Source organism: Hemibagrus wyckioides, linkage group LG05, assembly GCF_019097595.1.
Source record: "Hemibagrus wyckioides isolate EC202008001 linkage group LG05, SWU_Hwy_1.0, whole genome shotgun sequence".
NCBI classification, from domain to species: Eukaryota; Metazoa; Chordata; class Actinopteri; order Siluriformes; family Bagridae; genus Hemibagrus; species Hemibagrus wyckioides.
Window position 1 is genome coordinate 14,903,705 of NC_080714.1, and position 24,613 is coordinate 14,928,317.

Sequence of the window (24,613 nt, forward strand, 5' to 3'; positions counted from 1 at the left end):
CACATTTTCACACATTGATCAGCACCTGAACACTTGTTATACATTCAAGTCTTCTCTGGAGAAAATAACATATATTTATAACATTGTATACATATATACACTATTTATATATATTACTGTATTATCTCTGTTCCAGTGTTATTGTGGAGAGGTGTGAGTTGTTTGCCCAGTAGGGGGCTCACACCCCTCCCCTTTCCAATCACCAGCTCACCAACATCTAAAGAGCCTAAAGAGTCCAGATACTCTACACACAGGAACCCAACGGTCTCCTGATCAATCTAACATGCTTGCATCAATAACATTATTTATTTGTTTACACTCATTGAAAATGTCTAATAAGTCAATATCCATTCCACTGGTTAAATAGTGGAATGGAAACCCAGTGTAATACTAGAATAGGTTAGACATATAAAAAAGATACTGCTCAAGCCTTGAATGAATACATTCAAAATGGTCATTCATTTTACAGTTTATTTTTCATAATGCCATCTGGAAACCGAGAGCATTAAAAAAAATCAAAGGTGGCAGTTTATATGTCATACTAATTAATAATGTAATACTAAATACCAATTTTTAAATTATTAAGTTTAATACAATATTAATATGTTCTTACCCATTCTCCTGCAGTGTGCCAAAAACCTGGAGCTGACGGTAAGAACAGAAATGATTGGAACTGTCATTTGGAACTGGGCAAGCAGCATGAGAGCAGGTCAGAGGGCACAATTCCACTTAACATATCCACTCAGTGCTGTGGCTGACAGAAAATTACAGAAATGACTTATTTTGCTGTAGTATCTCTTTTCCGTTTTTATGTAGTGTCTATTTTTCCATTTTCCACCCTCATGATTAAATCATTCATATCTTTCATTCATATTCTGTATTTGGAGGTTATGTGTCTCTGTCCAAATGCAATTTTATATATACTAATTATTAGCTAAATGAAAAAGCTACTTTTTTCATAAAGTGATACTTTTATAACTCTTGACTACACACTCACAAAATAACATTTATTCAGAAACTGTGTTCAAACATGTTTGGAAATTCTCTTTATATAAATATGCACCTTTACTTTTTCTTCATTTTTCATTGTGCAAACACACAATAAATATTTTGACTTGTTTGACTGGTTATAGACATAATTATGTCTAGAATATTCATTAAATTCCTTATGTGTCTATAATAGTGCAATGCTATACAGCAATGCTTCCCTCTTCTGGACTTGGACACAATACACAGAAATCAATTAAACAAAAAGAAACATATTCAATACAGATGTCAATTCGCAATAACTTAAGAGGAAAGGTATGATGTCCTTTGCTCTAAGTATGACTTTCTTCTTCAGTCATTATATTTGACTAATTTTAGGCATTTAGTCATTCAATTATTTATACATAGTTATTGAAAATAGGTACAAATGATTGTACAATGCTGTTAGAAAGCCTTGGCGCTATTTAATTCACAGCCTTATTCAAACCAGCAGGCAAAAATGAATTTGGTATGGTATAATTAGGTTTCTTTTTAAAGGTTGCATATATTAGTATCCATCATTGCTGTCATTACATCAATTAATGCTGTTGAAGTGTGAAAAATTGTCACAAGGCTGGCCGAAACCTTTCCCCATCCTTCACCAGGAGAACTTTCCACCCAGCCTTTTTTTCCACTGGCATTAACTGCTGTCATCCCAGAAACAACAGAGCCCAGTGGTGTCAATTATATTTGATTGACTGAGTAAAGCGCACACAAATAAGCCAAAACAATGGACACAAAAATCTATATATGACTCCTCCTGTCAAATCAAGCAGTTGTCTCTTCCATTTTCATGCTACACAACAGGCTGTCGGCCCCGTGCCTAAACGTTCCCCTCACAGCCCCACACCATCACCAATTAAACTGCCTGCCTCCTCAAAGGTGCCGAATGACTCCCTTGGATATTGCCTCAAACTGTTGTCCAATGAACGAGGGCTAATTCATCAGTTTAACTTCACTTACAAAAACACAACCTCCCCAGGTATTGGTTTTTATAAAAAATGAGATGCTTTTCTCACTGGAGGGGAACATAAAGCTGGTGTTTTGTAGTGTATAGTTTGTGAATGAAAACAAGGCAGTCGTGATATGCCTGTAGTACTAAAATAATTTTTGATAGAATTCTCATCATAGTCTTTGACTTCCTATTTATTACTTTAGTGCATAATATTAGCTGAGATGGCTACATGTGTGTAAAGGAGAGAAAATATGCAATTGTTAAAAAGGCCATGAATTTACATCAGATTTTAAAATTGTGAAGGCACACGGTTAACAGTTAAATGCATTTATTTTTCATCTTAGGATTACAATAGTTGCAAGAATGTTTTTTTTTCTTTCAAACAAGGTATTTAAATTATAATTCATAAATATGTTTTAACATGGAAAAGGGTACAGATAAAACACAGTTAATTATGAAAAAAAATTAAAACGTGATTGATCAAAATCAGGACAACTTTTTCAACAATGTAGCACGTATGTAACTTTCAATATCTAATACTGTCCACTCTAGGAAAGTTTCAGTAATGTGATGCAGTACTGTTCTGGATGAAATGTAGTGGTCATAAATATTCATTGTCATTTTCTAACACTAAGACCTACCGGAAAGTCATTAAACTATAGTTTGCATTGACCTTGGGTTTAAAAACACAGCTGTGAGCATGGAATGCTTTTTTTTTCCTCACTAAGTAGCATACGATTGTAAAATGAGATAATGATTGTACAAAAATCACAGTGATGTTAAATAATACTTTTAACAACTCCACTTATCTATTTACTAGGGAGAATGCATGTGAAGCCATGTGTTATACATATATACAGTGACTGATGATAAAAAATAATTTGTGTTATATTGCAAAAAAATTGCATTTGCTGCAAGTGTCTGATTTAGGGTTAAAGTGTTTTGGTTGGTCATTCGTTTCATTTAAACCTAAGTTACTACTTGGTCATTTGTGTCATTTCAACCAAAGTTACCACTAACCTGAAAACACTCAGGGTTTTACTAGATTATTCAAGATAAACAGGGCACTGCAATGCTCTCACAGCACCCTTGAAAAGGCACTTAAACAGCGCTGGTCTTGGATTTGCATTTTGACAGACCCCCTGGACTGGCCTTAGCATCCGATTTTTTCCCAGAAGGACTCTGTGCTGAACTTGAAGATGAGTGCTTGCCAACAGATGTCCCTTGAGCATTATTGTTGTTGCCATTCTGATTTCCACTTAACGTTTCCATAATGGAGCGGAATGTTCCAAAGGGTCGCTTCCCTGATTCTGAAGTCTTTTCTTTACCAGAAGCCACTTTAACATCCCCTGGTTGACCAGCCTTTTGGACAGCTGGTGCTTCTTCAAAAGTCACTCTGAGTTTAAGGTTTTGTGAGGTTTTCCTACGAGAGGATGGCGATTTAAGAGCACTCTTTGGACTTGTGACTTTTTGCCCATTGTTAAATTCAGTCATTTCCCCTGAAAAGTCAGTTTTTGTTTCATGATCAATATCACTGTTGTCTGAAGTTGGAGAGGGATTGTATCCGTCCATGGACTTGGAAGTCCGGAGTGCAAATGAGAACTTGCGCTCAGCAGCTGAGGTATGCTTCTTATTTGTTAATTGTATTGGTTCCTCACTCTCTGCTAAGGGAAGTTGGCTTGGTCTTTCTGGTCTGGGGGTGCCTGTGGGTGGCTTAGACTCATCAGGGGGATATGAGTCTGTGTCTGATTCACTGAGGGAGCGCTGCATGATCTGCCTAAGGCGGGCTAGTTTCAGTTCCCGCCTTTCCACCATACCTGGTCTCCGGAGTGGGCCCATGCCCATCTTTGAATCTGTGCCACTGGCGCCCTCTACTGCCTCCTCTTGGAACAGCTTCTCCCTGGTGCCTATTCTTTCAGCGATGTCTTTTCCCAAGATCTTGCGCAGGACCGACTCAGAATCCACATGCCTCTGCCTCAGCACCCACTGTCCATCACCAGGGGTAACCTCTGCAGTGAGTGTCATCTCAGGCCAGGTCTCAGCTGGAGGTATAAGCAAACTAATAGAGAAGTGAATAAGATGACCTTATCACATGTAATTACACATGTTTATTACAATGAGACAAATGAAAATAGAAAATCGAGCGAACCTGGGTGATCGTGGTCTTCCATTGGGATCCTGAGACTGCAATATCAGCTGCATTTGACTCTGGAGTGCTATTCTTGCTGTAGTCTGTCTGCAAACGAATATGAACAGTGAACTTGTTGAGGATCTTCTGTTTATCTTCAAATATAATATTACAAATAATTTTGCAGTCTGCTTACTCATGGAGTTGTTTGGTAAGCTTGACCACCTGTGAAGCCAATGACATACAGGTCTCCACCACCACCAGGTAGCGTGCACAGGTGGTATGACCTTGTCGCTCAGCACACTGAGACGGCCTCTCACCTTGCTGGTTCTGAACGGTAACATTTGAGCCATATTCCACCAGCGTCTTTGGGAAACATACAGGATTAAAAGCCAAAATTCAAATAATTAGTGACATAAAGCACAGTTAATTTTAAGAAATAGCCATGTAAGTTCAGTGTAATCCCCTTTGTGCACTATGGACTCTAAATACTGCTCTGTGGCTGACTGAAAACTCCAAGTCTTCTGGTCATTGTTATACTGTGCCTTATTTTTTTCCACACTTCCCCTCCTTGCTGACTAGTGAAAAGAAGAGGAAATTATTGGCCAGTCTACACAAACAGGAAAGCAAGAGGGAGGCCTGTGTCCTGTTTCACTGTCCCATAGAAAAGGGAACATTTTCCAATAATTTTGTTATTTTGGAATTTTGTTATAAAGTCCACAATTGTACAAAAACAACAAACCAGACTTTTACCTGAAGGCAGCCGAGATGACCATACTGAGCAGCAACATGCACTGCGCTATTCCCATTCTGATCCACTTCATCCAGTGAGATAGCTTGTTCTTGCATAAATTGTAGCAGCCACAACAAGATCCTTTCCTGAAGAAAAGAGTCAGCTAAAATGCATAAGATATCAAATCTAGAAAACAAAAAAATATTAGTCTTATTTATATATCTTATCTTCACCTGTCCATGTTGTGCTGCGTAGTGGATAAGACTTGGGTAGTCTCGTGTGCAGCTAAGCTCAGCAATGGCCTCTGTCTCACTCACCATCCAGCGCACACACTCCAGATGACCATTCTATTCAGAAACACAAAAAAACACAACATATTTTCATTTCTGCATTCATATAAAACACAGTAAAATATATATGACAACTACAAAAGCTATAGAATCTAAGAGACAGATTTAAGTAAACACAATTAAACTCACAAATGGACAAATAATCTTACCTGTAACTCAGCAAATGCTTACAATGAAAAATCCAGAAACGGAACATAAACTACTGAACTCACCCTGACTCCTAAACCAGCTGGAGTAAGTTTCTGGTTGTTGCGTTCATTGAGACAATCTTCTCCCATGAGGGAAGTCAGGTGCTGCAGGCAGTCTGCATGTCCATTTGCAGCAGAGATATGGAGAAGGTTGTTTCCATCTTCATCTCGAATGAGTTCGAGGTTTTCAGTCGCAAAATGAGGCTGAGGACAGACAAAGATTACATCAGGTTTATTGTTTCTAACACAAATAAGCAAAACATTTCAACCTTTTTAGGACTCATTACTCACCAAGAGTGAGATCTGGCCCTCCCGCACAATGTTGATTATACTGTGAGACTTTTTAGTTTCTTCATCACATTCTCCAAATGCTTTTGGACTGCTCCATGACTTGCTGTTGTCTACCCTTCCCCCTGAACCTCCCTGAACATGGAACAAAGGCTGACTGACAGAAGTGTCTGAGCCAGCCTTGTGGGTTGGTGTATCTGGAAAAGGTCTGCCTGATAATAGCTTGTCTGCTTCAGATATAGATCGGTGCAGGGAGCCTGACGAGTGGTCATATCCAACTGTCTGTGCCCTGTGATAGTCTGGATCCATAGATTTTGACTTTCTCATGTCTGACCAGTTAACAGGTGGAAGTACACAAAACTGCGTACCACTGCTCAGGTTCTCAGCATGAGCGAGAGATGATGCCTTGAGGCCTACACATCTATCAGTGGCACTACTCCCTGAGGTTCGCTTCTCGGAGGATGCTCTGGGGAGGGTGGACATTTGTTGGCTGGATTTAATGTAAGGCACATCTAGTATTTCATCCATGTCCAAGTCATAATGCTCCAGTTCCCCAAAAAGTGCTCCATTACCAATATTTTTGCACTTGAGTGCCTGAACATCACATGGACTCACACTTGCTTGGAGCCCTTTAGGGGAATTGCTTCCCTCTACATTTTGCCCAGGACTCTTACTGTCAGCCTCCGTGTCCAAAACCTCTGGTTGATGCTTAAGTGGTGAGACCCTTTTAACCGGTCTGAATTTGCTGTAAACATCAGCAATTCCAGTGGGTTTGATTCCACTTCCACTGTGCGAGGAGGCACTTCGACTCCAGTTGATGCCGGGAGCTGAAAGAGTACATTGAAGGTATCAGTGTCACTCAGGTGCGAGTTTACATATGCATACTATGTTACATATGCATTTTTTATAAATACACTGAAGGAAAGTAAGTATTCAGACACTTCCATTTTTATTTAATATACTTCCAGTACATATAGCCACCTTCAAAATTTACCCAAATAATGTATTTTTATTTTGGATGTACAAATACACAAGCATAATAAAATATATATATTTTTTAAATTGTTGGGGGAAAAGGTAATTGGGTACACAAATGACCAATATTAGTAATCGACTGCAAAGCTGTTAACTCTGAAATGCCCTACAGAAACTCATCAGCTTTTAACCGCACTCTGGCAAATTTCTGTTGCAAGCTATCTTAAATTCCCCAAGGTTACAAGGGTCCTCCTGATGGACATAGAGTTTCAAATTCTTCCATACATTTTAGTGGGATTCCACAGAGGCCATGCAAAGCTTTATTAAGTTATTTTTGTTGTGTGTTTGGGGCTGTTGTGTTGTTGAAATGCCCATTATCTCCCCAGATTCAGTTTCTAACAAGAATATTTTTCCCCTAACAGTCCCAACATTGCTCCATTGCCCCTGTACTGTTTGCAGAGAAACAGCCCCATATTATGGAATGTGTAAGGTCTTTGCTATGGCTCTGTAATTCGCTCTTTCCAGTTCACCATGTGCTCCTTCACCTTCACCAGGACTATGTAAAATCTTTTTCCAAGTAATGGTATCTTTTTTAATAATGACAACAGGCACAATTTGACAGACAGCATCTTTTATATCTAGAACATGTTTTACCTTTATGTACATTTTACATGGTTTAGTATGTATCCACAATGCTTTTAGAAACATGCTATAGACACACCTTGTCTCTCCTCTGCTTGTCCATCATTTCTCCGGCAAAGTTCTGGAATGCTCTTCGATGTGTACTGTAACAGAGATCAAAACAATTTAACTTGTGCAAAAAAATGTTAAATACAGTAAAGTAATATCATACTGATACAAGCAGTGAAATGTCACTCTTAGAACCAAATAAATTAATGGACCAAAACTAACCTTTGTTGTATGTCTAGTGCTGTAGTCCAAATTATTATCATACTTCTTGAAAATCAATAGAAATAAAAACCATAGTGTATGTAAAGTGAGCTTAAATATATGAGTATTCTGTATAGCTGTACTTAAGAAACAATGTTTCTTTTCTATAAACATATCATATTGTTCTAGGTAATGCTACTATTTCTGCAAAACACTTTATTTGCTTTTTAGTGAAATTCCCCTGGAGAGAAAACTAGGTCCACTAGGCCCAGCTATTAACTAGCTGTTTTAAAATATTGTGAGTTATTATAATAATCACTATCAGTATAAAAGTCTGTATAAATATACTTATCACACTATCACAGTTTATTTACTTACAGCTAAATCATCAGTGAAATCAATCTCATCTAGGTCCAAATACTCAGGAGCATCCATTTTCTGTCAGCATTATGTCTCAGGTAGCCCTGGTAAAAAGATGCGAAAGACGACATAAACAGCGTGACCTCTTAAAGAAGACTTCTTAAAGATTCTTCAAAAAGTAAGGGACAGTTAACAAATGACAGACAAATAACTGAAGGACATTATGTGTGGGTAATTACCAAAACTCAATAAAGATTTGTCTTAGATTGGAAATGTTAAAAAATCAGCCGTATTGATCATTTAAAATAAATATCTTTAATTCCTGAAGAGTAAGACGTTAATCAACACATAATGCACATACAACCGGAGCACATCAAATATTTCTCTTCAAATGATTAACTGAGATGAAAAATGCTGATCTGAGTGCAAGTCCTCTAGTTTAGAGTTCCTCAACCTTTTTGCAGCTAAAAATCCTTAAATTGTTTAAAAAAAAAAACAAAAAAAAAAACAGACCCCTCTATTACTGCTTTACTGAGTCATGACATTCATAGTACAGTCACGTCCATGTATTTGGACATATTTCAGACATTGAAAAAGATGTTGTTTTACTGTGTAACATAATATATTTAATATTAAAATGTCGGCTTATAAATTTCTGCTTTAATTTAACATAGAAATGTCTGAATTCTGTAACTCAAACAGATCACCAGATGCTGTGTTTCTTCCCTGGTGCTGCAAAGTCAAGCCTTTACTGCAGCTAAATACTTCAATTCCTGCTTGTTCTTGAAGCGTTTTGGTCTGCAGTAAGTGAAATAGAAGCTCGATAGGATTCAAGTCTGGGAATTGACTTGGCCATTGAAGAAAATTCCTCTTCTTTGCCTTGAAAGTCTTGGTTTGCTTTCAAACTATGCTTTGGGTCAATGTTCTGGCCATTGGGTGAATCAGAGCAGATACTATAGCCCTATCTTCAGAATTCTGCATTGGTCTGCTCTACTGGTAGCCATACATGCCCACACCATAAAATTAGGTGCTCTGCTTCAGATCAAGAGCAGCTCCTTCCACTTCTCTACATCTTTTCGTGTTTTCTTTTTTCGTCATCCTGGCACAAGTTGATCTTTGTCTCATCTCTACACACAATTTTGTTCCAGAACTATCTGGGCTTTTTAAAGGATGTTTTTGGCCACTCTAGTCTGGTCTTCCTGTTTTCGAGGCTTACCAATAGTTCACATCTTGTGGTAAACCCCCTGTATTTACTCAGGTGAAGCCTTCTCTTGGTTGTTGACTTTGATGCAGATACTCCAACCTCCTGGACAGTGTTTTGGATCTGGCAAACTGTTGTGAAGGCGTTTTAATTCACCAGGAAAAAAAGAATATGTCATCCAAAGCATTTCTCTGTTGCTGAATCGTTCTTTACAGGAATACATCATATAATTCATTTAGCCACACCTAATGTTCTTACCATCTCTCTGATGGATTTCTTTGAATTTTTCGGGGTTTTATGGTGGTTTGCCTCACTGTAAGTCAAAACTCTTTGGACTGCATATTGAATGACAGACTCCAGATACAAATGCCAGACTTGAAATGAACTCTAGACCTTTTATCTGTTTATTGGTAGGTGAAATAATAATATAAAAAGTCACACACATGGCCATAGAACTGCTGAGCAGTTGTTTTTGTCCCTTAAAAAGGGTGAAAGCAGTAATTTAGCCGGACATATGGGTCTTTCGTTTGTTTCCTACAATAATTAGGAACTGCCGCATATGTGCGCTTATTTATTGCTGGAAGCTTATTTGGTGCAATATAACCAACAGGCCATGGGCACTATGCAGATCACATCTGCCCATAATGCTCTGAACACCAAATTTACATATGGACAGAATTCTATACGGACAGGATGCTGTTGATCCCCAAAAACTGACCAGCTGTATCAGTGGCTTTGGCCGCGAACTAGCGACGTCCTCACCCAGCCACGCTAGCCTAGCTATCTCGGTCTGTAAGGCTATTTTAGTAAAACATATACAAAGAAAGTTACGAGGCGCTAACGTTTCCATGATTTGATTTAGATTGCAAAAAGGCGCTGTGTTTATGAGCAATGTCTGACCAGCCCAGTAAACCTTTCAGCAGGTAAGGACAACGTAACAGAAAAAAAAAAAAACTCTCTGTCCCGTGCGAAGCTGCTTTTCCTATTGTTTGTGGGAATGATTAGCTTAGCTAGCTAGCTTAGCGGAGGGCTGGTCCACTAGAATCGGCTGTAAACGGGCGATAGCGCTTTCTATTCCGTTCACCGACACCGGTTTCATTAGCCTTCTGCTCCACGAATAATAATCCAAAGGCCAAAAATACCTTATAGACCAAAGCCGTGCTTTGCTTTGCTTTCCCGTGGTCTTACAGCTGTTCCTTCAGAACCACTTCACAAGCCGCACAAGAATTTGACATGGGTTGACGCCCAAATGATCACCTTTTGTAGATTTAGTGCACTAGCTAGTGTGTACAGGACATTATTCTATGCCCTACGTAGTGTTCTTAGACAGGAAGTGAGGTGTGATTTGGAATTCGGCTATGGGGAACAGGAGGCGCACCGTTATTCCTGGTTATTCCAAGGAAACCGGATTTACACGAAGGGCACCGTTACTGAGCCACATCACAGACCACACTCATCGAAATATTCTGCTCTTTAAGCCATGTCCAGAATGACTGACAAAGTTCGACTTTCAACGTAGAAAAACTCATTATTTAAGAAAATATTTATATTAAAATTATACATATTTATTTAAGTATAAATATTTCATTTCAAGGCTAGAAATCGTCATTGATTTTTTTGTGTGAAAAATATTCTAAACCGATTTTTTTTACTATAATATCCTTAGATTTCAATAAAGCCTATTAGTCTAAAGTCTATTAGTAATACCTCAAAAATTTTAACTAGACATATTTCCACTATTCTGCATGTTACTCTGCATTGTAAGAGTGAAGGTAATATAAATACACAGCCTCAGCCTATATAATAATTTTTTTTTTAAAATGCTTATATTTTATACGTAATTCACAAGGTTATACATAATGCAAAATGTACAAGGTCAATTGGTAATGAATTATAAATGTTAATTCCTGTTGCACGAAAGCTTCGTCACTGTTTTACAATACTGCACTCTAGTGGATTTGTTGTGAAGTGACCTTTAGAAAAAAATATTCAGATTCAGATTTATACACACTGCCTCATGACTCAGCGTGTGCAGTTCTTTAGTGGAGTGGAGATTGCCCTAAAGGTCCAAAGTTCTTACATGTCAAGCTTCCACCATTAGAGTAAGATTAAGGCCATTAGAGTACAAAATATGACGTTGAAGTTGCTTATCAAAGATCCAGGTGGATGGAAATTTAATGCCCACCTTACAGTTGCTTGAGATATTTCTGGGATTTATACTGAGGTGCAAAGAGGTATGTCAATGTCCCTGTCTCCCCTCATCCAGTGATTGGCTGCTCAAAGGAACGTCCTGGGGTGGAATTCCTGTCACTCCCTGCCAGACTGCACTTTGGGGACAACATTTTCAAGTACATAAAATGCCTATATCATGAAACTGTATTCTTCTGCATTCACAGAAATTGCTCCTAACTTCCAAGCATGATTTTATATTAAAATGACAATAAATATTATAATATGTTGAGTTCCCTGTGCCTTTTAAAAAGACAGAGGGATTTCAAGTGCATGCAGTTATTACACCAACAATGCAGTACATATTGATCATATACAGATCAATTTTCTGATATCTTCAGGTGATATTCATAGTACAAATTTTAAGTTAAGCTTATTTAAAAACACACCTTATTTTTATGTTCCTATCCCACCCATGGGTCTCTTCCTAACATCACTGGCTGAATGCCAGCCTCTGCAATGTGCTCTCACCAATTCACTGTGTGCACTAGCAGCTTCTGCTGAGGATGCTAGGATTATTAACCACAGCTGCAAGAGTAGTCCCCTTGGGCCTGTTAGAATTAAGGGCAATTTTGCAGTGGGTCACAGACAAAGAGAAGTCCTCATCCCAGCGAGAACATCACAAACTTCGTGGTAGAGCTCAATAGTCGACTACATCAGGACAAAATGACTCATAAAATGGCGCACTAAGCCAAACTCAACTGATTAAACTGTTGGAATCTGCTGTGGCTCCTGCTTGATTGGAATGAGAACCTGCACCCACACATTGTGGATAAGATTTGACACCCCTGGTTTACATTAAAGGTCTATGTGGCAACCATTACAGCTCATCACAGCACCATGGATGGTGTCACACTGGTTGCTTTCATCCAACAATTTATCTGATCTTACTGGCTGCCTTTTCATACATTTGACCTCATTCTTGTAACGGAGTTCAGACCCTTTTATGATGCAGGATGCAGAACTGGAATGGTGTGGATCAAAGCACAACTGCCACACCTGAGATATATTGAAAATTCTGCAGAAATACATCAGAGATGAATTTTCCTAAATTTAATCTAAAGACACCATAAGATCAGATGTGGTGAAAGGTGAGAGCAAGTCTAACAAAAAAATATATGCTGATAAACTATAAGAAAACTTGATAGAATCAGCTCTACTATTGTAACTTACTATTGTTAACTTACTATTGTACTACTGAACTCAAAATTATGTATTTAAAAACTCAGCAGTAAATAAGGCAAACATTGAGAATACACAAACGTTATTCAAATGCTTAAAACTTTCCATTATTCCATTAGGATACATTTGTTAAAAATGGTAACAAACGGTGCAGGGAAGAATTTTAACACGTCTATTTTTGTTTGTTTTTGTTTTAATATAATTACAGAGGATATATCAAGTTACACACACGTCTTTTGACAACTACGTTGTCTTTTCATACTTTTAAATGAATAAAAGGTGCGTATTCTTAAGCATAAAAAATATACATAAAAGCAAAAGTAGTTTTTGGACATGATATTAAAAATATATGTACTTGTTACATAACAATAATGGAAACATTTCATGCTATAGCAAAGACATCATCCCTTTCAGCAAATCTGGTTCAATATTGTCCATGTTTAAAGTTCATGCAATTACAGCGAATCATCCAATCCTAAGATTTCAGAAGGCACTTTCAGACAATTTCCCCTCACTGTAGAATACAATTTTCTTTAAAAAAATGTTTAAAATCTGGAATCTTACCAATATCTAATTCAAAATAAAGGGGAAAATAGATGACAATACATTTAATGTACTTAAAATTCATATTGAAATACTTTTTGTCACGTTCTAAACTTCATACCCCACCACCTCTCTACAGAAAAATACTATTCCACACTGCGTAAATCTTGCGTCAACAAATTTATACCGTCATATTTTTTTTCCACTTCAAGCACTCCATATAATGCAGATATTGAATGCATGCAAATAGATAAAAAGAAGATTAAGTTAATATTAATATATACCACAGAGGCTGATGATTCTCAGTGTGTGCAAGACAGATAAGCAGCAGAATATGTTATTATTGCTTTATACTTCTAAGACTTTCAGCTAATGAAAAGTTTCTACAAGATAGATACGATTGAATGCTTTCTGGCAGATAAAGAAGTTAATAGTGTATTCCTCAGAGAATGCTACATGATAGATTCCTACAAGGCACATCATTTTGAATGTATTAAGTAAGGTATGAGGCACTATGTTAAAATAGCTATATGCCTTGGGTGCCATAATGTCAAAAACATGTGAAGAATATATGTTACTATGGTTATATTTTTCAGTGAAATAAAATAACAGTCCTGAAGCATATAAGCAATATCAGCCTAAACCTTTTTTTGAATACTAAAATGTGTCAGTCTTGGAAGCATATATTATCACACAGCTCTGAGGCAGTGATTGGCTGAATAAAAATTAAAATGATAAAGAATAAAAATGATGTTCATTTAATTACCTTTGGTTCTCTGAAATGTGAGAATTATGTATAAAAATACTTGTGAATCACTTACACAATATAAATATTCGATCTTGAATTAAAGGTGACAACTGCCTGCAAAACCTATAGTGATTGCATATTTTTAAATACAATTTAACACAGGACCAAAACAACACACACTGATTCCAAGTTATCTGCTGTAACCTAAAGTAACATGACAAAATTCAAATTTAATATTAGATTTTAAGTCGTAATTTTTTAAGTCGTAATCCATTTAGTTTCTCTGCATACATACAATAAATAGTTTCTCATAATAGAAATAACTGGTATACTAGCCCTAAACACTGAAAGGAGAATATTGGTGATATACTTGATTAAGTAATGTAGTTGTAAAATATTTATAAAAAGAAAATCAGAAAATAGATGATTTACAACTTAGGTATTCGTATGGTTCATTTAGTATTCCAGAATATTACTAGTGGATATCTAACCAAAATGAGTTTTAAAAAATTTATATTACAAAAAAAGGTAAAAATTATATTTTCTGTGATAAATAACATAATATTACTAATAGCAATAAGACGTTTCATCATCTTTCCATCTTATCTACAATGAGATATTATATAAACTAAGACTCCAGAATATAGTTTAATTTTCTTATGTCTGATTCACTTTTTTGTTATTTTATTTATATTATTTATATTATGCATGATATGTTGTGTTAAAACATTAGCTAAATGGATATAAATCTACACTCTTAAAAAAAGTGTTTCTCAAGAGTTATTTGGCTAATCTTGGCTATACTTAAATGAGTTGTACTTTAAGAGGAAATACAATATAGTATGGTTTTCCTTAGAACCTATAAGATTGGAACCCCTAGATGACCCTACGTTTAACTTACTGTAATTACCTTTACATACATTTTGATGATTTAAAAATAACAGGGTTGCCAGACTAAAAATGGTATCATCATAAAAATCTTCATATTCAACATTTGACACCTTGACTTCTGTATCAGGCAGCTGTGCATGTTCTTGTGGTAGTTGATTTGTTTTCTTCTTTAATGACTGGCTTTTGGGGTTTTGACGACAACATTCTGCAGTCAGTATCTGAAATCAAAAATAAGAAAGAATTATGCATGTTGTGTAAAATTATTTAACATAAATTATGTGCCATATAGAAAAACATGTCAGACATCACTGTGGTTCAATTCTAAAAAATCTTATTTTGAGTTGACAGTTCACTTTATATTTTACCACACAACATAAAATTATTCATCTTTACTTGCCTAGATTTTCTGCAATGATCATGTTTGGTCTGCAAAAAGCTGTCAAAAAGGTTTCTATCTAAATGTGTTTTCCTCACACAGTGAATGTCAGGCTTTGATTACACTTTTGGAGTGCTTTGTGCCATACTGTGAGCTAGAGCCAGAAGAAGATGTCGTGGAATCCATTCATGGATTATTTAAAACAGTAAGAAACAAATTTGTAACATAATCCAAAGAGCAGGTTGTAGAAAACGAACATAAAGGTCAAAACCCTTGACAGTCCGCGATGCAATCAAATAAAAAACTCAAGGCAAAAACACGTAAGCCACAAAATAATGAGCAGCCACAATGAGAATCAGTATGGCACAAAGAAACAGCTCGGTAAGCAAATAAATTGCAATTTATGATGTGTCTGGCGTGTACATGGTTTTTAACTGCTAAAACCCAGAAGTTTTAGAAGAAGAAGCAGGAAGAAGGGGGAATCATCACTGGAATTGTTACAGAATCCCTGCTCCTAGGAACATCTCCAGGTGTTCTTCTACAGTGGGGGCACCCCCGAGGTCAGAGTGCTGGCCAAGTGGGGTGATTTCTATGGAAGTCCTCTGTGAGGGAGGGGTCCAAGGTGTCATCTGTGTTCATCCAGCATCTCTCCCCTGGGTTGTAGCTTCCCAATCGACCAGGTATTGTAACCTTCCCCCTCGCCTTCATGAATCCAGTAGGGAGTGGATAATGTAGGCCGTGGCACCATCAATGTCTAATGGTAGGGGGGGCTTGGTTCCATGGGACCGTGAGCGGGTTTGAAGAGTGATGGTAAGATATGCAATAATGGGAGGGCAACTGTCACTGGTACATGACTAGGTAGACTTTGTGTAGGATCTCAAAAGGCCTGATGAACCGAGGGCTTAGCTTCAGATCAGGAATTTAAGTTTGAGGTTTTGAGTGGAGAGCCATACCATCTGGCCTGGTTGGTAGGGAGGGTGAGGGCATCTTCGCCAATTGGCCTGAAGTTCCTGGCGGCATACCGCTCTATGGAAACAAACGTATGTCCTTTCCCATACCTTCTTGCTGGGGTTTCCCCTGACCATGGGAAGAGGTGGGGGTTGGTATCCCAAGATACACTGGAACGCAGTGAGGTTGGTGAAGGAGTGGGTTTGGGAGTTCTGTGTGTAATCTACCCATGTGAGGAACTCACTTCAGTGGTGTTGTTCTCGGCTGCAGTTGGTCCACAAGAAGTGACCCAACTCCTGGTTTACCCTTTTGGCCTGGCCGTTCACTTGGGTGTGGTACCCTGACATGAGGCTGACACTGATGCCCAATTTTTCACAAAAGGCATGCCACACATGGGAGGTAAATTGTGTCCCTCGATCAGAAACTATATCCTCTGGTAGGCCATAGTTTCTGAAGATGTGGTCAACTAGCAGCTTGGCTGTTTCCATGGACGTGGGGAGCCATCTCAGGGGGACCAGCTTGCAGGCCTTTGAGAAACGGTCTACTGCAACCAATACTGAGGTGTGTCCGTGCTCCTGAGTTTGGGAGATCAGTGATAAAGTCTATGGCGATGTGGGAGGAGGGCTGCCAAGGTATGGGGAGCAGTTCCAGCAGGCCGTAAGGGAGTTGGCATGGCATCCTTACTTTGGCGCAGACAGAGCAGGCTTCAACGTACCGCTTGGTGTCACCTGGGAGAGACAGCTCTTGTCATAGTTGCTCTTGTTAGGGGTCAGCTTCTGTGAGAAGAGTGCACAGGGAAGAAGCTTGCCTGGGTTTCCATAATGGGGCAAGAGCACACACCTCCCATGCCACAATTCAATACATTCACCTCCACTATGAAGGGGACGTTGAGGTCTGGATGTTGCAGGATAGGCGCCATGGTAAAGCATCGTTTCAACTCCTCAAAGACCCCCTGGGTGTCCTCGAGCTGGAGGTCTGGAGGTCTTACAAATCTATGTGGGCTGAGAGGGACATTCCCCATCAGCATATATCAAATGTACTGGTAAGCGGAGACTGTTGTGACAGGAACTCAGGCTCACCTTAGCAGATCAGGAAGCAGGTTTCTCCGGGCATAAGGCAAAGCAATAACCTGTCTGCAATGTGGGGTTCAGTCCTTCCTGAAAAATAGCTTGCAGCAGCATGTCATTCAGCTACTTTGAGCAGCCAGCATCCGGAATTTCTTGGCGTATTCCACTGCTGTACTTGATCCCTGACACAGCTGTAGTAATATTCGAGAGCATCTTTGTTCAGTTGAGTGCAATGCTTATAGGAGCCCTGTACCTGCTCTTTGCTATCCCAGACAGCGGAGGCCCAGTCCAAGTGTGAGAAGGAGGGCAGATTTGGTGCTGTCCTCTCTGTATGCCTCAGGTTGGTGTGCAAAATATACATTGCACTGCCAGAGAAATCCGCAACAGCAATTGCAGATCTGTCAAATTTTTCCCCCATTGCTATCTTGGGAGGCTCAGGTCTGCCGGCGGGGAGAGCACAGAGGGCTTGGAGGAGGTGGGTATTAGCAGTCTGCAGGGCCGTGAGTTGTTTGTAATAGGCCACCAGTACCTCTCCCTGGTGAGTGAAGAAAGCTTGTAGCTGATTTACATCATCTGGATTCCTGGTTAGTGAAGTATTCTGCGAGGGAGAGCTGGAAGCAGACGTTGTGGAATCCAGTTGCAGTTTATTTAAATCAGCAACAAACAAATCCAAAACGTAATCCAAAGAGCAGGTTGGAGAAGTGTGCATAACTCAAAACAATAAAGCCTGTGATGCAATCAAATCTAAAAACACAAGGCGAAAGCACATAAGCCACAAACACAATGAGAATCTGTAGACAATGAGAATCCGTAGACAATGGCTCAGTAGCTGAAGAAACAGCTCAGTAAGCAAATGAATCACAATACTTTGCGCCGTGTCTGTCATGACCATGGTTATGTGTCTTTAAGCAGGAGGTGGCTCAAAATTTGGGTGACAGCTCCCTCTGGCAGAAGGAGGGGGTTGCTGGTGGAATTGTTAAACATACTGAAAATTATGTAATGCCCCAGTAAACAAAATAGTCTATCATTTCATATAAAACAGACATCAAAATCACTTTTGACAAAAAACAAACTCCTGGTCACAGTGGTCGATGTAGTCACTACCATCAGTAACATGAATTCACAAACATGTTATGATGGGAACACCCAGACTATGCTGGGTGTGTGTTAAGTGGTTTTGTTTGAAAAAATATGAATGATTGAGTAGTTAGGCTATTTCTTACCAACATCAGTGTACAGTTATTCACAAAATGCATACAAAGCTGTACAAAGTGCAACTGTACTCAATAGACTCCATGCAAAATAACCATTTAAATCTTATCATAGTCAGCACATTCTTTTAGTTATTCACAGGCCCCTAAACAGACGTAAAATGTAAAATAAATAAAATAAATAAATGAATAAAAATTCCAGTCATAGAAAAAGTTCCCAAGTTGTAGCTACAGTATCTTCAATGTTGCCTTCAAGTGTGCTCTTGTATAATAGACTTATAATAGACTATAATAGGATTCTCCCCATTTAAGCTCTCTCTGGAAGGAGGCCCAGGACTTCCTGATTTGGCCAAGAAGGCTTGGGAAGAAGGACCTTCTCCTTTCCATTTAACCATTTTATATGTGTGACAGTTGCAGAGCAACACTGACTGGCAGCCAGATAAGTGCAAAGACATTCAATTATACAATATCAATCTACTAAAAATGGATTAAGCTTATAACACAGACTTGCCAGCATTTAATCTGATCTTTAGGATTTTACTCATGGTCTTTTCCCATTGCTGTAGTTCAGAAACCCATGGTAGGGAGTCTATAGATCTGCAATGACTTTTAAAGGCTCAACCAGCTCTCATAGTTTGATAACTACCCTCTTCCATGGGTTGATGACTTACAGGAGTGCTTGGAGATAGCTCTCTTCTTCTCTACACTGGACCTGACACCCAATGGCAAATCCAAAATAGCATTTTCCAACTCCAGTACTCCTCTTGAGACTCCACATAGTGCCCAAACTTTTCAGCAGCTTATGAACACAAGAAGTGGTAGCTCAGTGTTTAAGACATTGGACTACTGGTCTGAAGGTTATAATTTGAAATGCAGGATCATCAAGCTGCCACTGCTTTGCCCTTGAGCAAGGTCATTAATGGCTTAGTTGTATAAAGTTGTTCTGAAAAAGTACTTGGCATCTTTCTGAGTACTGTAAATCTATACACTGTCCTATGACTACACTGGGCCTTGTATATGTGGTCATTCACTCATGACCACATATACATTACAAATGGACATATACACTCATGCCACATGGACAAATCACCTGTTCTACCTGAAGGAGGTATAGAGAGGAAGGGAGATGGTACAAGGAAGGAGCAGTGCTAGAGGATTTGAGGAAGCATGGTGTGATGTGATTTGTGCTTTGAAGTAAGTGGGTGCTGGTCTGTTTTTGGCTTTGCAAGCAGGCATCAGTGGTTTAAATCTGATGCGCTTAGATACAGGAAGCCAGTATATGGAGTGTAACAATGAAACTGGTTTGGGAAGCAGATCTGACAGGAGCAAATTGTAGGAGCACAGTCTTAAAATGACTAAAACAAACACCTAGGTGGCCTGTGTGGATAGAAATTGATGAATCTCGCTCTAGAAGAAATCAACATGACCATGTCAGATTAGAAATGTAAAAGGAAATGACAGTTGATTGTCCATGGATACCCCAAGGTTGTGTGCAGTGCCCAAAGGTGAGTGCAGGGAGATTACAAGATCGTGACATGGGCATGAATCACCTGGGATGAACAGCAGTTTTTGTTTGAAGTTTAAGTTTCTGCTCATGATTAGCAGAAATATGAGTGTCTGACAAAGAGAAGGAGAGGATGAGTTGTGTGTCACCTGCATGATGGGAATGGCCCTTGCTCTCTTTAATGCAATTGGTGTATGACCAGATGGTATGGAGCCACTGATGACAGTAGTGATAAATTGGAGGAGGTCTTGTAAATTGAGCATTATGGAAGGGATTGAATCCAATGACCTGCCTGCATCTTTTTGTTGCTAGATTAGAAAGATGGGCTAGTGTAAGAGAAGTGGGATCCTGTGTGTGTAGTGTTAGAGTTGGGGTAGAAGTGAAGGTCTGGCAGATTTTTTCAATCTTCAATCATAAAAGGTGGTAAAGTCTTCAACAGTCAGAGAGGACAGAACTGGAGGACCTTAGCTAAGTAGTGAAAAAAAAGATGTAGAGCCTTCAAGTATCTTGTGCAGACATTTCTTACTTCAAGTCACTTCAGAGATTTTGAACAGATCTCTCTGATTTTCTTAATTCTTTCTGATTGCTTTATATGTAAGGTAGTGTATGAAATCTATATCAAAGTGTTGATTTGGCTAAAGTAAATGGGTTAAATTTGAATTTGCAATGACTTTATTAACTTGATAAAAACTGGAAATGGTTTCATCATTTGTATCTCATTATTTTATTTATTAATAAAATTACAATTAATAATAATAAAATAAATAAAATAATAATTTATTATTATACAGTTTTGTTTATTGGAATTATTTTGGTTGTTTTATACAAATTACTGTTTATTAGTTCATTTATGGCTCACCAACATACACTATATTGCCAAAAGTTCTGGGACATCTGCCTTTATGTGCACATGAACTTTAATGACATCTCATTCTTAATCTGTAGGGTTTAATATGGAGTTGGCCGGCCCTTTGCAACTATAACAGCTTCAATTCTTCTGGGAAGGTTTTCCACAAAGTTTAGGAATGTGTATATGGAAATTTTTGATCATTTGTCTAGAAGTGCAATTGTGAGGTCAGGCACTGATGTTGGACAAGAAGGACTGGCTCACAGTCTCCGCTCTAATTCATCCCAAAGGTGTTCTATCAGGTTGAGGTCAGGACTCTGTGCAGGCCAGTCAAGTTCCTCCACACCAAACTCACTCATCCATGTCTTTATGGACCTTGCTTTGTGCACTGGTGTACAGTCATGTTGGAACAGGAAGGGGTCATCCCTAAACTGTTCCAACAAAGTTGGGAGCATAAAATTGTCCAAAATGTCTTGGTATGCTGAAGCATTAAGAGTTCCTTTTACTGGAAGTAAGGGGCCAAGCCTAATCCCATAATCCCCCCTCCACCAAAATTTACACTTGGCACAATACAGTCAGGCAAGTACTGTTCTCCTGGCAACCTCCAAACCCAGACTCGTCCATTGGATTGCCAGACAGAGAAGCGTGATTCGTCACTCCAGAGAACACGTCTCTACTGCTCTAGAGTCAAGTGGCGGCGTGCTTTACACCACTGCATTCAACACTTTGCCTTGCACTTTGGATGCAGGTGCTTGGCCATTGAAAACCCATTCCATGAAGTTCTCTACGCACTGTTCTTGAGCTAATTTGAAGGCCACATGAAGTTTGTAGGTCTGTAGCTACTGACTCTGTAGAAAGTTGCAGAATTGTGCGCACTGTGCGCAGAGGTAGCCAGACTTTAAAATATTATAGCTTTACTTCTGGTTAAGTTCTATATACTATAGTACTAATAGTAAATTTCACTATGTTAAGGGTTTTCCCAGGCTGCCACATATTTAGTACAATCAATAACATTTTAGTAATTTGTTCAGTACATATCCAGAAGAATTTACACTGAAGAACAGGAGTTAAAGGCAACCACATACTGTAATGGGAGTCCTATTTGTTAGCAATAATTTTTCATTCAAAGATTCAAAGTGGTGATATTTGGTCTCATTTATGATTGGTGTTTGATAAGACACCAAAAAAAAAAAAATCCAAAAGAAATATGTCTTTTATGAATACACTGTTCACTTACTGAGATGTACTGCACCCAGATGTATGGACATAATTGCCTGTATACTGAATGTCACAGCGCATTATGTTATTAGTAAAGTCTGACTCTGGAACCTGGTAGCTTGGATTCACAGTTATCTGCAACACAACCACATAAAATGCATCAGACTCATCAGACAGATCACACACATTATTTCATAATTAATTCATGTGAAATCTTACCTTGAGAATGTATTTTCCAGGTTTAACATCAGTAATGTCAATCCACTGGCAGTCAATGTCTGCATTGTATGTGTCATAACATCCTGGGCTTAGACCCTGTTAAGTCAACAAATAACAGTGTATAAAACAAAAATATAGTATAGTATAATAGGGCATGTCTGTTTATGGAAAATGGCATTCATCAGATTCGTCATCATCAGATTTACACAGTCTATTGTCACAAAGAAACCACTGCAATGGAATATTAGCAATGGAATATTGGGGTAATCATACACCTGAGTATGGGATGTGCATGCATAACGCCTATGGTAGCCAGGGTCACATGAGGTATCTTCTAGACAGAAACTGGCTTTGTGGCCTTCAGCTACTTTGCTCTGGGTAGAAGCATCCAGGAGATCATAATGGCAAAACTCATCCATGCTGTGATAGTGTCTGGGTAAAAAAAAAAAGAAAAAATTCTGGGTGGAATCAAAAATACAACAAAGTTTCCTTTAAGCATTACTATGCAAAAAGAATGTTTTATATCTTAGACTGTTTCACCAACACCATCAAAGTAATAAAAATTTGCTTAGTAATATAAATTGGCTTTAAATGACAAATTGAATAGTGCAACCTGAACAAGAGACCTAGAAGTACTAGACAGAAGACACTGCTTAATTTTGTTCTAAATATGTAAATGTGGCCAGGGTTGTACATTGCTTTGTTTGATTGAAGTTAACTAATGATTTTAGGTTAAAAAGTTATTATAACCATTCTCTTACTGGGAATTTCAAAGTCACCCATTGGGACCTGCTAGCTTTCCCTTATACAACCTGTACCACCTAACTGAACAGATCCAGGTCAGCTGCACTTCTTATAATCAGCTCATCCTGATCTCAGAAGATCAACAACTCCATCCAACATTAATAATATTTAACTGCACGAAATTAACTTATTAAATAGTATGTCAAATCAATTCCCCATCTTATGTTTTATTGTGATATAATATTTAATAAGATGTATTTAGGTTGTTTGTTTGTTTATTTGTTTGTTTGTTTTTGTCCTAGCCTTTAACTTGGGTGTTACTCACTGGTGGCAGCTGTGCCATTCCCACGCGTATCGTGGTTTGTTGGGAAGAAAGTCAGCAGTACCCTGGTTCTTCACGCGTTGGGGAAACCTGAGTAAGACGCGCGTGTCGTAGTCCCGCGCGTCCGCAGCTGAGCTGCCGGCACAGTAATTGATTAATATATATTATTAATATATAATAGAGATAGAGAGAGAGAGATAGAGAGAGAGAGAGAGAGAGAGAGAGAGAGATTACAGTGAAGGAAAATATTCCTAACCTTGTCAAACAGTTTTCCTCAGCCGCGCATCTAAGGTTGTACATTGGCACCCTCTGTATATAGGTGGACGTCTGCACATAATACGCGTCTGGAATCAGATCTGGAAGACCTGTTAATAATTGCATCGTAAGCGCATCATAAAGCTACGGTTTGGGCATTTTTCAAACATTTGCACTTGGACGTGAAGCTCAGTCATTCTCTTACCATTCTGGAAATATCTCGTCCCATAGCCAGGTCGAGCTCTGTGCCTGTAGCGCGGCTGGTAGTAAGAGTCGTAATAGTTGTAATACGGGTTATAGAGGTCGTTGCGAAAGGACTTGTAAGGGTCGTACGGGTTGTCTGCCATCATCACGTCTCCATTATCTGTTAGCCTGGGTTCTGTGTGCGCTCCCAAGCGACTCGGCGCGGTCTCATTTGATTCCCGGATCACCAGCGCAGGTTTGTTTAGGTCCACGTTTCCTCTTCGGCGCGGCGGGATATATTCAGAACCGTGACTCTGTAGGTTATACACGCGTCCGTTTCCGGTCCATCGTATCGCCAGACGCGAGGAACTTGCCGGGTGCCCGCGTGCTGTTCCTCTGGACCCAGATCGCGGCTCACCCTGAACAGTCTGCAAAACGCAGCCAGAGGACAGAAGCAAGAACACTCTAAAAACTATGCTCCTCATTTTTTTTTGCACAAACAGATAATGATGGGTCTTTACAAAAGAGTCCCTTCCTGGGTGCTTAAAATAAAGGAAAGTGCGCGCAAATTGCAAAAGAACTGGTATTTTTTTAGGCGGCGCATTGGAATGATGATTTAAAGCGTTACATCTCGTGGAGAGTCTCATAAGGACTAGTGTACCTTTTCTTCAGAGAACCTGTGTGGGGTAAGGTTTGCAGGGAGGGGGTGGATTTTTAGTTTCTGGACAAGTTTCAAAGCGCACTTGTTACACTGGTCATGCGCAGTATATAGCAACAACCTGACAATGTGAGGGTGTGTGTTGCATGTTTTTCTTACGCGGCACTCCACCTACATTTAGAACATTGTAATCAAATTACAGAGGTAACTGTGGGAGTCCTGTGCTGTAAAATCTTAATTCTTTTTCATTTTCATTGAAGTGCACATTAAAACAAGTAGCAAACTGTGCTTCATCATTTAACGAAAGTTTTCTTTGTTATTTGTGGTCAACCCTTTACTTTGGACAAACCTAAAGAAACTAAATGTGGTCACT

General features: G+C 38.8%; 2 protein-coding genes across 2 annotated transcripts; both read right to left on the reverse strand.

The window, feature by feature from the left end:
* Positions 1 to 2,293: 2,293 nt before the first annotated feature.
* Positions 2,294 to 10,368, reverse strand: sncaip (synuclein, alpha interacting protein). The gene is made up of 10 exons (XM_058390631.1): positions 10,238 to 10,368; positions 7,913 to 7,998; positions 7,365 to 7,428; positions 5,672 to 6,495; positions 5,405 to 5,584; positions 5,076 to 5,189; positions 4,863 to 4,988; positions 4,306 to 4,475; positions 4,131 to 4,217; positions 2,294 to 4,040 (listed from the first exon to the last, which is right to left on the reverse strand). The coding sequence occupies exons 2-10, from the start codon at positions 7,967 to 7,969 to the stop codon at positions 3,083 to 3,085; spliced, it is 2,580 nt and encodes an 859-aa protein (XP_058246614.1). The 5' UTR covers positions 7,970 to 7,998; positions 10,238 to 10,368; the 3' UTR covers positions 2,294 to 3,082.
* Positions 10,369 to 12,718: 2,350 nt separating this feature from the next.
* LOC131352734 (protein-lysine 6-oxidase-like) lies at positions 12,719 to 24,253 on the reverse strand. The gene is made up of 7 exons (XM_058389056.1): positions 23,605 to 24,253; positions 23,401 to 23,509; positions 23,148 to 23,279; positions 22,354 to 22,510; positions 22,079 to 22,174; positions 21,879 to 21,994; positions 12,719 to 14,906 (listed from the first exon to the last, which is right to left on the reverse strand). The coding sequence occupies exons 1-7, from the start codon at positions 24,227 to 24,229 to the stop codon at positions 14,900 to 14,902; spliced, it is 1,242 nt and encodes a 413-aa protein (XP_058245039.1). The 5' UTR covers positions 24,230 to 24,253; the 3' UTR covers positions 12,719 to 14,899.
* Between the last annotated feature and the right edge of the window lie 360 nt (positions 24,254 to 24,613).

Excerpts from the sequence above, each read along its gene's own strand:
- sncaip (XM_058390631.1), bottom strand. The coding sequence starts at position 7,969 with ATGGATGCTCCTGAGTATTTGGACCTAGATGAGATTGATTTCACTGAT. Across the intron at positions 5,585-5,671 it reads AGGGCCAGATCTCACTCTTG|CCTCATTTTGCGACTGAAAA; the intron begins GTGAGTAATGAG and ends GTCTGTCCTCAG. Across the intron at positions 4,476-4,862 it reads GTCATCTCGGCTGCCTTCAG|ACGCTGGTGGAATATGGCTC; the intron begins GTAAAAGTCTGG and ends TGTTTCCCAAAG.
- LOC131352734 (XM_058389056.1), bottom strand. The coding sequence starts at position 24,229 with ATGAGACTCTCCACGAGATGTAACGCTTTAAATCATCATTCCAATGCG. Across the intron at positions 23,280-23,400 it reads GAGGAAAACTGTTTGACAAG|CTCAGCTGCGGACGCGCGGG; the intron begins GTTAGGAATATT and ends CTGTGCCGGCAG. Across the intron at positions 21,995-22,078 it reads CTGGAAAATACATTCTCAAG|ATAACTGTGAATCCAAGCTA; the intron begins GTAAGATTTCAC and ends GTTGTGTTGCAG.